This window comes from Gossypium raimondii, chromosome 8 (genome assembly GCF_025698545.1).
Source record: "Gossypium raimondii isolate GPD5lz chromosome 8, ASM2569854v1, whole genome shotgun sequence".
Taxonomy (NCBI): Eukaryota; Viridiplantae; Streptophyta; class Magnoliopsida; order Malvales; family Malvaceae; genus Gossypium; species Gossypium raimondii.
This window is the reverse complement of record NC_068572.1, coordinates 22,397,987-22,412,092: the sequence shown is the minus strand read 5'-3', so window position 1 is coordinate 22,412,092 and position 14,106 is coordinate 22,397,987. Positions and strand designations below refer to the sequence as shown.

At 31.1% G+C, this 14,106-nt stretch overlaps 1 protein-coding gene across 1 annotated transcript; it reads left to right on the top strand.

The window, feature by feature from the left end:
- Positions 1-7,158: 7,158 nt before the first annotated feature.
- LOC105791041 (3-hydroxyisobutyryl-CoA hydrolase 1) lies at positions 7,159-13,796 on the top strand. Its single transcript, XM_012618915.2, has 14 exons — positions 7,159-7,322; positions 7,708-7,788; positions 8,294-8,362; positions 9,030-9,093; positions 9,354-9,433; positions 10,659-10,742; positions 10,927-11,011; positions 11,370-11,455; positions 12,064-12,185; positions 12,463-12,523; positions 12,680-12,778; positions 13,104-13,205; positions 13,293-13,334; positions 13,441-13,796. The coding sequence occupies exons 1-14, from the start codon at positions 7,290-7,292 to the stop codon at positions 13,582-13,584; spliced, it is 1,152 nt and encodes a 383-aa protein (XP_012474369.1). The 5' UTR covers positions 7,159-7,289; the 3' UTR covers positions 13,585-13,796.
- The last annotated feature ends 310 nt before the right edge of the window (positions 13,797-14,106 follow it).

The following is a 14,106-nucleotide window of genomic DNA, read 5'->3' as shown; positions in this document are numbered from 1 at the left end:
TATTATTATCTTTTTTTATAAATAAACAAGATTAAAAAATAATATATATACATGAAATTAAATGAAAGAAAAAAATGGGGCTTTTCATATTTTGTCTCTAAAAAAAGGTAAAAAAAAAAAAACAACAATAACAAGCATTTTAGTCTTCTTTTTTCTTCTTTTCTTTTTTTTTTTTGTCATATACATATCTTGAGGGATCGGGTTTGGGCTCCGATGAAGGGGATGTCACCGGAACGTCAGTCTTCCGCCCCTAGAAGCTCCAAAAATCTCGTTTTTTCCCTTCCCCTCTCTAAAATAAATGTTGTTTTTTTAAAAAAAAAGACTTGATCTTGGGAAAAACTTTGATTTTTTAAAAGAGAAAGTTTAGATTTTAAAATAAAAATCTATTTTTTTAGTCATATTAAAGGAAAAGTTTAAAATTTTAAAACAAAGTTTTGATCTTTTCAACTATTTTGAAATATTTTTTATTTTTAAGAAAATAGTTATTTTTTAAAAGAGAAAGTATAGATTTTAAAATAAAAATTTGTTTTTAGTCATTTTAAAGGAAAATTTTAAAAATTTTAAAATAAAATTTTGATCTTTTTCAATTATTTCAAAATAAAGTTTTGATTTTTAAAAAAATAGTGATTTTTTTAAAAGAAAAATTAGATTTTGTAATAAAAAATTTCCGACCACCGTACGCGGCGACTCCGCCATCAAAGGCTGGAGAGCCCAACGGCTCTCCGGTGATGGAGCCATGGCCAACATAGAAGGAGGAAGAGAAAGAGGAAAAGGGTTTGTTTTTTTTTTTCGAAAAAATGAGGTTAAAATGAAAGAATGAATAGTTTTTTTTCATTTATAGGTGCAAAAAATGGATAATTTATTCCCACCCCTTTTACTTTTTAAATTTACAAAAAATACCTCATTTTTTGCAGCATCGCCCTCACTCTCTAGCCTATTTACACCCGTAACCCTTTTGTTTATTCAAACATTCGATTTAATCCGAAATTTCAAAATTAAAAGCAAATTAATTGCTACACCAATCCTCTATCTTCCACATTTTTTATCTTTTAGTCCCAAAATCAAGCTATGCCATTTTGTTTCCATCTTTAATAAATTATTTACACTTATATCTTCCATTTCATTTGCATTTATACCTTATATATTTAATGTCAATTATGCACTTTATTTTAATGTTTTATATTTATTTACACTTGTATAATTTTTATTTTTCTTATTTTGTCTTTATTTATTTTCATGTCCATTTATATTTATGTTTTTTTTACACAATCCCTTACATACATTTTAATATTATTTATTTATATTACTTTGATTCTTTTATTGTATTATGAATAAGGTGTATATTGTTATTATCATCATCATCATCATCATGTCAATGTCTTATTTATTTCATTTATTTAAGTTTTCTTTTTATTGTTGTCATTTTTGAAAGAGTTTTAACTTTTCATTAACTTTAGCCAATTTAATTAAATTTCCTATTTTATTACTATTCATTTTAAAAGAGTGAACTTTAGGTCATTTTTCCATCCTATAATTGTTGAAATTTAGGTTAGTCTTTAAGATCTTATCTACCATTTACCCTAGAAAATTATAAATAACATGTAAGATATTTTTTAGGATCAAAACCTTCTAATAGATCCATTTTGAATTGAAACATCCATTGATTTGTGGATTTCCTCTCAAAATTTAAGATCCACCATTAAACCACATTAAACTTTTAAAGAAGATGACATTAATAAAAAAATATGTAATTATCACTCAAATCATATAAATATGCTTCTAATCATCATAAAAATAAGTTTAGAAATAATAATTACCTTTGATTTGTTCTAAATCCTTTGATTGAAAATCTTGATTAAAGAATCTTGAGAAATTTCAGAATATTTTGGCTACCTTTGTGAATAATTTTGGGTGAAAAGAGAGTATTTTGAGAAGAAAATTTATTGAATCTATTCTCTAATGATAGATCTTTAAAACCATGTAAAGAAAATGAATTTTATAGCTCTCTAATATGATGTAAATGGTGTGAAAAGTAATCTAGATGCACTCAAACAACCCCCAAAAATTTAAAAATTGGGAAATCTCCCAATGGCTACTCCTACATTTTCCTTATTTTACCAATTGAGCCTTTCTCTCCAAAATTTTGAATTTAAAGGTTTATTTGCCAAATAAATACTTCAAAAATTTCCTTATTTTACAATTAAATCCAATTTAACTAATATTTAAATTTAACTCAAATTAACCCCCAATAAAAATTATTTTAAAATTCTTTTTCGACCCAAATTAATTATTTTCACTAATAATTATTTAACTACTTTAAAATTAATTTTCCAAAAATATTTTTATTTTTTGGATTATTGTTTAATCGATTTTAGATGAAATTGACCTCCTAAATTAATTAAAAATTACTATTAACCCGATAAATTCTCAAATTCACACTCGGAACCTGAAAAATATACCCGAAACTACTAGACTCGGTTTAGGGATATTACAAAACCTTTGAGCTCTCCATCTTCAATCTCCATTTTCATTCATCAAATCAGCCTTAGATTTGAGTATGTTACTCATCTCCTCTTAAACTATCATTTTATTGTTTAGATTTGTCAAAAGTGACACAAAATTTACAAGAGAAGTTAGCAACTCTCCCTCTCTCATTCTTCAAGAACAGAGAAAATGAAATGTTTCTTTTGCTTTTGTTATTGAATATCGACTTTTTCAACTTGAAAAGAAAAACTTCTTTAAAATAATTCTTCTTTGATTTCTATCTTCATTATAATTGAAAATGATTGAGAGAATTTTGTGTGCTTGGAGGGATTTCCATACCTATTTTTGGAGAGATTTGAGGGTTAAAAAATCAAAAGATTCTTTAAAAAAATTGGGTGTTAGGTTTTATTTAAAAAACAAAAGGAGAGTAGTTTTGAAATTTTTTTGGGTCTAGCCTCTAGATTTCAGAAGAGACAAGAAAAAATATTCTTGAAAGAAAACAGAATGTATTTTAAAAATTCTTCTACAAAATTTCAAGTTCAATGATTGAAATCAAGAAATTGAGTTTTACAGTGAAATATTTGAATTTGGTAGACCAAAGTTCTAAAGAGTGAAAAACATAAAATTTTGGTATTACATTGCATATATGGATATCGCATTAGAAATTTTTGTACTTGGTTACAAATTTTGATATCCATTAGAAATTTTGATATTTGATTAAAAATGTGGTATTTGTTACAAAATTTTGATATCTGTTAGAAGATTTTCATATATGGTTAGATATTTTGGTATGTGTTAGAAATTTCGATATTCGTTAGAAATTTTAGTATTGGTCCCTACACGGACCAAAAAGGAAAATTTTGATATATCAAAATATCTAATAATTTGCTTTAGAAATATTGATATCGCTTTAAGAAATTTTGGTATTTGGTTGCATATTTTGATATTGGTTAGAAATTTTAGTATTCCAAAATATCTAACAATATATTTAGAAATTTCAGTTAAATATTTTGGTACTAGTGTTAGAAATTTTGGTATACTAAAATATCTAATATTTTTATTAAAATATTAGTATTACAATAAAAATTTCAGTATTAACTTATTTATAACTGATTGATTTGGTTCGGGAGTTCTAGGGTGCGCTCTTTACAAAAGCTTCCCATGAGCTCCCATTAACATTTAACGAGAAAGAAAAAAAATGAAAGGGTAATTTAGTGATATTTTTAAGAATTTATTAAAATTTTTAAGGCTTTACCAAAATATCTAAGAATTTAACAAAAATTTTAAAGTTATACCAAAATATTTAAGGATTTACCAAAACTTCTTTCTTAGTGTCCTAGCCCTAATCAACTCAACATTTTAGCATACCAATATTTCTAGAGATTTACCAAAATGTTAATATTTGATACACTTGCAGTTTTTTTTTATTCCACAAGTAGCATTAAAAAATTGTCACATGTCTATTTTTAAAATATTTATATTTTTAATATTTTACTATACTCCTATAAGAGATGGTCAAATCTTGACTCTATTTGTGGAGTCTAAAAATCCCAGTGATAGTGTACAAAATATTATTCCTTACCAAAATATCTAAGAATTTACCAAAATTTCTAATGTTATATAAAAAAATCTAACAATTTACCAATATTTCTAAGAATTTACCATTGCTTCTAAAGATTTAGCAATATTTCTAAAGATTTCCTTAATACCCCAAACTCGATTAACTCAACATTTTGGCATGCCAAGTTTAAGTATATACCAAAACCTTATAAGGTTATACCAAAATATTTAAAATTACTAGAATTTTTAAAGTATTTATCAGAAATTTTAAAATTATACCAAAATTTTCAAGGATTTACCAAAATTTTGGTATGATTTTTTAAGAATGTTACTGTTTACGAATTTAAATGGGAGCTCTTCCAATAATTCCTTATAAAAATTTTAGTGTATGAATTTAAATGGGAAGAATTAATTATTGGATGGTATAAATTTCAATATTTATAAGAATGTTAATCAATAATTCTAACTGTTTATGGATATTTGTAGGATTTACCAAAATGGTAAGGATTTATCAATATATTTTAATGTTTACCAAAAATTTTAAGGATTTTTACCAATATTTCTAAAGATTTCCTTAATGTCTTAGACTCTATCAACTCAGTATTTTGACATACCAATATTTCTAATGACTTATCAAGATTTTTAAGATTTTACCCAAATTTCTAAACTTATATATATCCATGGATTCACCAAAATTTAATATTTCCAAGGCTTTATCAACATTTCTAAGTCCTTAATAATATTTCTAAAGTTTCACCAATTTTTGTAAAGATTTCCATACTATCCTAGGCTCAATGAACTCAACATTTTAGGCTGCCAAAAATTTAAGGATTTATTAAATTTTGCAAGGTTACATCAAAATTTCTAAAGTTATACTAAAATATCTAAGGGTTTATCTAAAATTCTAAGTATTTTGATATAACCTTGGAAAATTTAGTAAATCCTTAGCATTTTCGTATGACATTAGATATTTTGGTAAATCAATAAAATATTGGTAAATCCTTACAATTTTTTATGCTAAAATATGGAGTTGATTGGGTCTAAGACACTAAGAAACAAATTTTGATAAATCTTTAGATATTTTGGTAGTGTGGGGTATTAAGGAAATCTTTAGAAGCATTGCTAAATGCTTGAAAATATTGATAAATCCTTATAAATTTTGGTATGCCCAAAACGTTGAGTTGATTGGGTCCGGTATACTAAGAAAATTTGTTTAATAAATCTTTAAATATTTTGGTGTAACTTTAGAAATTTTGATAAAACTTTATGATTTTCGATAAAGTGATAAATTATATTTTTTTTGTTTGAGAGCTAATGGGGAAGTCCCAAATGTGGTATTGAGAAAAGGACATTGCAGGGCAGGGATGGACATGTTTTAACTCAAATCAGTAGCTGATAGTTGTCGAGTCCATCAATATAAACCTACGCCTAATTTGCAATTTAAGCAGTATAGGGAGTAGGGTCGATCCTTCAGAGACTGGGTTCACGTAAAATCGTTGCTCTTTCTCGACCAGATTCATGTATGGGCAGTTGTCGTGCCCAAGAAATTTGGGGGAGGATAAAATTGAAAACCTGAAATAAACAGGGAAAAAATGCGTGAAAAGTAAAAACTAAAAATAAAATAATAAAAACAGTTAAATAAATCTGAAGAAAAATTAATTAAACTTAGCTCCGCTTCAGGCACGGATTTTTTCTCGTCTTTGAACCGATTCTCGAAATTAGATGAACTCCTCTTTTCCAATAAGCTAGTTATAGCTACCAAGGACGCCTCGGACACCAACTCTTCCTTGTGTAAATTAGTTATGTTACGTCCTATAACTAACCCTTACTGATCGAACAACCAACGAAACGTTCGTGGTTTAAAACTTCGGCAGCTTTGTTGTCTAGAAGAGCCTAGCTCTAACCAATGTCCTCAACTGTGTGGGACATTTAAATCCGGTTACTACTTCCCTTGACGGAACCAAATAGCAATCCCCACTTGGTACGCCAATGTGTTCACGGAAAACCGATTAGACAATCGATCCTTTCGGAATTCCAACTGTATGTCAAACCACACTAACTCAAACGACGTCTTTTTTGACTTAGTGTTTATTTGACTTTGTGAGTTGATAAAATCATACTCTTAATCCGGAGAAGTAATAAATATTGAAAATTAGGAATTGAATTGCTCGGGTTCTCAACTTACGGACCTTGACGAAGCTAACACCGGCCTAAAACTGAAATGGATTTAACTGACTAATGTTTGGGGCATGTTGGAGTTGGGCATATTTGGAGAGGGTTGGATAAATGAAAAAGAAATGTAGGTGGGTAGGTGTGGGTGACGCAATGTTTGGCTGCTAGTGTTATATTTCTAAGGCTGGAAATTAATAAATGGGAAAAGAAAATAAGGAACTAAAGCCAGCAAATAAAGAAGAAAGGAAAGATTATATTTCAGAAGATGAAAGCTTGATTAAAAACCTGATGAAAAACACTTGATGAATAAATGAACATAGTAGCCCCCTATTTATACTAGTGGCTTTGTCAAATTAAGAGCCACTAGCCATAGAAAATTAAGGAAATAAAATATTTCATGATATAAAAATCCCTACATAATCTCCCACTAAGTTACATAAAATTTCAGCTAATTACATCCTGGAAAAATTCTGCTTTAGCCCACCTTCTTTGCTCCTTTCTTCAATGTAGTCCAATTGTTTCCTTTTTCTTCTATTTAGCCCCAAATTGTACCCCTGTATAAAATTTAATATAAACATGAAAAAATCAATGGTGCATTCTCATAAATTGACCAATTAAATAACATAAAATATGTATTTTTAGCATTTAATCAGTAGCTGTGATAAGCATTGGGACTTGAGGGAAGTAATGGATTCATTTTTACCTACAACACCACAGCTCTACTACCAATATGGAGTTGGAAGTTGATTTGCTGTAGAGCTTGTAATTCCAAATGACTTCTCATATAATTATTTCCTTATAATCTAACTAACATTGAAATTCATATATCACAATAATTAATTATTTCTTCCCATTTTAGCAAAGGATAAAAATTAATTAAAACAACGTCATCTTTAGATGATATCTTTAGGCTCTAGCCGGATGGTTAGAATAAGAACCAAGACCCAACCGATAAAGACCTTCGCCTTCTTTATGACCCAATTTTTCTTTTCTTTACATCTATCCTCTCATTTTTTCCCACTTATTTCTCCTCCTTCTCATAACCCAACCTCCTACTTTCAACTTCCAATCCAATGTCTTCCTCCGTTTCTTCCCAACATGATCAGGTCCTTCCCCCTTCTTTTTCCCCTTTTTCTGCAATCTTGGGTTTATTATTATTATTATTTTAAATTCTGTATTCTAATGTTTTTCTTCACTCCAAAGACTTAATTTTGCATTCCGAAGATCGTGTTTTCTAGGAGATAACCCATAAAACCTTCCCTATCCTCTCTCTCATTGCTTCTCCATAGAGCTTCAATTAACTTAAAATCAATTCCAACTTCCTTTATTGTCTTTGTAATTGAAATAATTTCTTGTTGATTTTCCATTTCAATTACAAATATGTCAAATTTTTCTTTTTTGGATAATGAGAATTTCTCCTTGCTTCACTGCGTTAACTAGCTTTGGTAATATTTGGGAAGGTTCACTTATATTTCTTCATTACCTCTGCAGGTTCTAGTAGAAGAAAACTCCTTCGCAAGAATTCTAACCTTAAACCGGCCTAAGCAGCTCAATGCCCTTTCATTTCAGATGGTATGATCTCTTCTTAATAAGCTGCTTAAACTCTTTCAGTATTTGGGAACTACCCCTATGTCATACAATGAGTTTTAGTACTGTTACTAGTAAAAAAGAATCTCACCTTAAAAAAAAGCTCAATGCCCTTCTATTTTTTATTTTTTAAATTTTTTGCATCTACCACCTTCTGGAGAACAGTTCCTAGGTGCACCACATGTTGCTTGATCAAATGTCTCTAGCCCGAAAGGTCAAACAATTTTTTATGCTAGTTATTTTTCTAGCTGCTAGTTCTTATGGTCTTCTTTACATGCCTTCTTTGTCAACTGTTGACTACATACGATAACCTATCAAGTTTGTCCTTTACAAGAAAATTGTGTATTCAGGATCTGTACCTTGCACATGCTTTTCTTCTCTATTTCTATGTTATCTGCATGAGTATCATATATTGTCTGTCAAAGACCTTTTGGTCACATTAATTGTTTGAAACATGAAACAGTAATAATGTTATCTCTTTCAACGGCAGATTTCTCGGTTACTAGAACTTTTTCTTGCCTACGAGGAGGATCCTAATGTCAAGCTGGTAATACTGAAGGTACACACCTCCGAAGATACAACTTTAGTATCATTTTTCTCTTACTTCATTGAAAGAAACAACTTGACAAAAGTAAAGATAGTAGCATGGAGTTGGAAGAAATTGAATCTGATGACATTTTTGGGTTGCATATAAGCATGCCTGGTCTCTGATCTTATCTCATTTCAAGTCACTCAATCAGATTGTTTATAATGCCCAATAGAAAGGCTCTATGTTTTTTTGGGTTAACTATCTTAGCACATCAGCTTGGTCATATATAGTCAACGGTCATAACTATGTTTAATTTATAATCTCTGTCAGGATTCCTTTTGGAAGTATGGCCTTACATACCAGCATTACTAGTCATATATGGTTCTTAGGTAAAGGCCAGATAGGAATTCACTTCTCATCTGTGCCACTTAATTGGCAGAGTAAACTTTAAAGGGGTATTGTCTGCTCAGTTTTGATCATTGATATTCCTTAATGTAACCAAAGAGTTGAAACTTGAAAGACTTAGTTAAATATGCATGAATTAAGTAAGCTTTTTATACTTATTTTGGCAGAACCGCTAGGAAAGAAATTATCTTAAACTTAACCCCCCTGTAAGACTAGGTACCGTAATTGATTTTTCAAGCAAATGTTTAAGCATTGAAGAAAATATACCTGATAGCTGGCTATTTGTCATTAGGGAAAAGGAAGAGCATTTTGTGCTGGTGGAGATGTTGTAGCTGTGGTACATGATATTTGGGCAGGTATGGATTCTTTCATTTCTTGTGGATATTAATAGTAGTAATCCTTTAGGTCTAAAAAGGTTAATAACTTACATTATTAGTTTGCTGTCACTTTTGTTTCCTCTTTGTCTACCTCACGTTTGCTATTATTTATGATTTCTCCTTTGCTAGCACACTAAACTGACCACTTTTGACTCGTTGAGTCAAATGTGCCTTCTTTTTCCCTCTTGTTTGTTGGAGGAATTTAAATTCAATTTTTGTTATGAATTTATATGCTTTAGGTGGATGGAGAGCAGGTGCCAACTTTTTTATGAAGGAATTCTCCTTAAACTATTTGATGGCGACCTATAGCAAACCACAGGTAACCAAAATGGTATTAAGGCTCCATTTGTCTCTCAAAAGTGTTTCCAGGAAATGTAGCTTTTCCTCGGAAGTATTTCTCTGAAATGCCATTTTATTTTGTTGATTGGATAGAATTGTGAAAAATAATTTGTCTTACTAGGTGGAAAATATCTTCAAAATTCTTTATCCATGGGTAATTTACAGTGCAGCACCTAATTAACTTTTCACACCTAAATATTTATCATAAAATTTTAGAAGAATTATTGAATTTGCAAATCAGAAGTAACCATAAAAAATAGCAACAGAATTCCTTCAAAATTTTTGAAGCTACTTGAATCATGTTTGATCATTATAAATTTTCAAGTCAAGGAAAATTAATAATAATTAATTGGAACATCAAATTATTCTAGCTCACCATACAAAAGAATGCATAAAACTAATCTTCAAATTCATATAATAAATCCTCAAACAAGTTAAGAACAATAGAGAAATCTGAATTTGAGCATAAGAGAATACAGAATTTGGAAATTTAGCAAAAATGGAGTGAAGAAAGGGTGAAATCAATTGACAAGTTGCCGGGCTGGGTGTTTGGAACAATAAAAATGTTCTGAATTCGAGTATAAAAGAACACTAAATCCGGAAACTTACAAAAAAAGATGGAGTGAAGAAAGGGTGAAATAAAATGACAAGTTGCTGGCCGACTGAGTTTTGGCTTAAGTTGGCATCGCCGCTGTCACAGCAACTTGGCGGTTGTGGATTCGAAAGCACTTTAGCATGTAATATCCTCCACTTTTGGGGTTTGGGGAGTTATGGGTAGTTTAGGAATTGTATAAAAGAAATGACAAGTTGCTGGGCAGGGTGTTTGGGTTGTGATCTTAGGTTTTTAATGAAAAAGGGTTATGGAGGATTTGAGGAAGAGGGGGTGGGGTGAGACTGAAGGAGAAGGATGGGAGTTGCAATGGAGAAGAGGAAAACAATATCAAGGAAGTTGTAATCAAGAAGAGAAAGACAAAATCAATTGTTGAGGTCTCGAGGGAGGAAAGAGGGTTGTTCCTTTGACCATGTTATTTTCTGTCATTCAAACACCAAAGAATACAGAAAGAGATTTCTAAAAGTCCATTTCAGTTAAACAATCAGATACTAAGTAAAATTTCATAAAAGAGCATTTCAAGCTATGTTGCCTTCAGCCTATATAATGTATATATATGATTTCTCTAATTGTGAGAATGCAAATCTCATTGAAGGTTTCAATTCTTAATGGAATCGTTATGGGAGGTGGGAACGGTGTTTCAATGCATGGTAGATTCCGTGTTGCAACTGAGAACTCGGTATTTCTCTCTTTTGTCTCCTTTGAAATACTTTAGCATCTCCTTGCATTCATTAGAAGAAAAATTGCTGTGTTAGCATTCTTAGCTAATTTTTTCTTTGTTGTTTATTCAATAATGATAAGCTCCCAACCAAAATAACATGGTGTCTCTCTTTCTAAATGCTGTCATATTGGATGTTCTGTAGGTTTTTGCAATGCCTGAAACAGCTTTGGGACTCTTCCCAGATGTAGGAGCGTCATATTTCTTGTCAAGACTCCCAGGATTTTTCGGTACTCCCATTTATATGCTTGAATCTCTTATACATGCCCTTAGTTACTTTTATTTTTAAAATTTCATATTCTAAGATTAAATCCTTTAAAACATAGGATGAACCTTGGTTCACCTCTTCAGTAGCATCCAGTATTTTGGCTGATGCCTTATACAAGAAAAAAATGCAAAGGCAGTAAGGCTCCATAGATTGGATTCTCCTTTATGATAGCTACAATAGCAATCTTTGGCCTTTGTTGGATCTATTTTGGTTCGTGGAGCTGATTCATGTTGTATTGGTTTCTTCTAGCTAGCCAGAAAACTTGTAAACTTGAATTTGCTTTGTGTTTAGCTTCACCTTCTGTCATCATCTTCTGGCAGGAGAATATGTCGGTCTTACTGGTGCAAGATTGGATGGTGCAGAAATGCTTGCATGTGGCCTTGCAACTCACTTTGTCCCTTCAGCTGTATGCATCCCAACCTAAAATTTGGTTTGAGTTCAAATATATTTGAGAAAATGTAGATTCATACCGGTTGGTTTATGGTTGAGAAAACATGCTAGAGGAAACACAAAAAAGCGTCAGCTTTGTGATTCTTTTGGCTAGTAAAGTTAGCATGCATATTTATTTTTTATCCATTTTAAATTTTAAACATTAATCTTTGAAAGTTATAGTGTAAAGTTACTGTCCGATAAAATCATATAAAGCTATTTTTCTAACAATTACCTGATTCATCTTTAAAGGTTTTATGAATAGGCTTCTCTGTTGTATAAAGCTACTTTTGTAGTTCAGACCAGATCTTTCCTTGTCTGGGAAAGTAAAACCTGATCTCTACCTTCACTTATTAAAGAAACTAAAACTGAAAATGCATTCCCTTATCCTTGCTTTGTGAACTGAGGCAAAGCTGCAGTGTGATTAGTCAAGGTACAACATAGGTTTTGCTTTAGAATCCTTGAAGTCTCTGTTGAATTTATATCGAAACTAGGCAATATGAATGCCTAAGAAATTTTACTTTATTGTTTATAATAACTTTAGTAATTACTATATTTGTTTACATCGTTTCATTTAATCAACAGAAATTACCTATGGTAGAAGCAGCATTATGTGATGCAGATTCCAGTGATCCAGTAATCATATCATCAATTATTGATCAGTACTGTGAGAAACCCTCATTGAAAGAGCAGACTGTGTACAATCGGTTAGTTTTCTAGTAACAATTCATTTTCCTGCATAGATGGTTTGATATCTGCAGCCCGCAAGGGGGGAGAGAGAGAAATCTTAATTTAAGAAATCTTGAATATCTGCCCTCAAGGTAGCATATAACTGTAAACAGAAGAGACATATTCACAACAATTATACATTACAACAGACCGATACTGTACATGCTATTTAGGATTGGTATTTTTTGAAATCCAAATTTGCTAATGGCAGACTGACATGGCTTTCCCGGATCATCATTGGTTATATGGCTGCAGATTAGATGTCATTGATAGATGTTTCTCTCAAAGAACGGTTGAAGAAATTTTGTCTGCTCTTGTAAGTTGATAATTTGGTGTTGTTTGTTATCAGAAACATTAATATGGTTCTTTCATTTAATGTTTTTCTTACACATGTTTCAAATTTCCCTGCAATTTGTTATACCATCAGTATATGCCACCTAAAACAAAAATCTGTGAACCTATGCTTACACAGGAGAGGGAGGTTGTTGACCAAAGGGACGGTTGGATCTTTGCTACCATTCAAACACTGAAAAAGGCTTCTCCGACTAGTCTTAAAATTTCTCTTAGATCAGTAAGTTGACATTTTCATATTGATCGAAACGTGCCAATCATATTATTTGTTGATATCACCTTAGGGTTCCTCCTTGGATAAATTTTTCTTATTTTTTAGACTAGTTCATTTTGAAATTCACCCTTAACTATTATAACCATAAAAAATGTATAGCACTTGTCAATGTCGGCATATGAATATTTTTCTCTTATGCTGGTGGTGGCGCAACTGAAATGAGAAACATAATAAGCCTTGTTTTTCAAATTATATTTTTTACAAAAAGTTATTTCCATGCATAGTAGTGAATTGTTTCAGCTTAAAGTTGACTCTGCTCTTACAATATCAGATTAGAGTAGGAAGAGTTCAAGGTGTCGGTGCATGCCTCGCTCGTGAATATAGAATGGTTTGCCATGTTATGCGCGGAGAATTCAGCAAAGACTTTTTCGAGGTTTCAGCTAACTTAAATTTATGCATTTTAACTTGCTTTCATTCTCACCGTTTCTTCAACGAATAAGCTCTTGCTTTCCTAATGCAGGGTTGCAGGGCTATACTACTGGATAAAGATAAGAACCCAAAGGTTAAGATTCTCTTTCCTGAATCTTCAATCACTTATTTCAGTTTTATGAAGTTTGTTAATAAGGTTGACTGACAGACCGAATCACCTTCCCTTTTTGGTTTGCCAGTGGGAGCCGTCGAAATTGGAGCATATTGCTGATACTACAATAGACAGGTATTTCTCCAAGGTGAAGGATGAAGATTGGGAAGATCTTAAGCCTCCAACTAGATCCAAATTCAACTTGCCACCATATGTCATTGCAAAGCTTTAGATGACCACTGAGATGAACATGTTAAGAGTATAGAGCACAAAGTTGTAATGTCTATAATGAAGCAAAGTCCATTGGGTATAAATATATATATATATATATGCATGTCACTCCTTGATGAGTAATAAGTAAGCTGTCCTGTGCATTTCACTGCCGACATAACTCTGAATCCATATGAGACCAATAAAAATTACCACAGTTAAATCCTTCTTTTATGCCTTGGATCTCAAGATTAAAGATTTTTCATGCGCTTTTTATGCGAGTCATTGTCAAATCATATTTTAACACTGATCTTTTCCATCACATCTAAGGTCCATTCATGGCTCCATACTCACTTGCGTTTGTCTGCAAGATTCTTTTGCCTTCTGATGGAATCTATAAAGGTGGTAAATTCTGTAGCTCTCTTTTTTTTATTTTTTGACCGCTTGAGTTTGTCTAGTATTTTATGGTGGAGAATCTTTTTTTAACATTTTTCTTAAAAAATTTATAAATTTAGAGATTTTTGAAATAAAATTTCTGAGATAA

Excerpts from the sequence above, each read along its gene's own strand:
- LOC105791041 (XM_012618915.2), top strand. The coding sequence starts at position 7,290 with ATGTCTTCCTCCGTTTCTTCCCAACATGATCAG. Across the intron at positions 10,743-10,926 it reads GTGTTGCAACTGAGAACTCG|GTTTTTGCAATGCCTGAAAC; the intron begins GTATTTCTCTCT and ends GATGTTCTGTAG. Across the intron at positions 12,524-12,679 it reads AAGAAATTTTGTCTGCTCTT|GAGAGGGAGGTTGTTGACCA; the intron begins GTAAGTTGATAA and ends ATGCTTACACAG.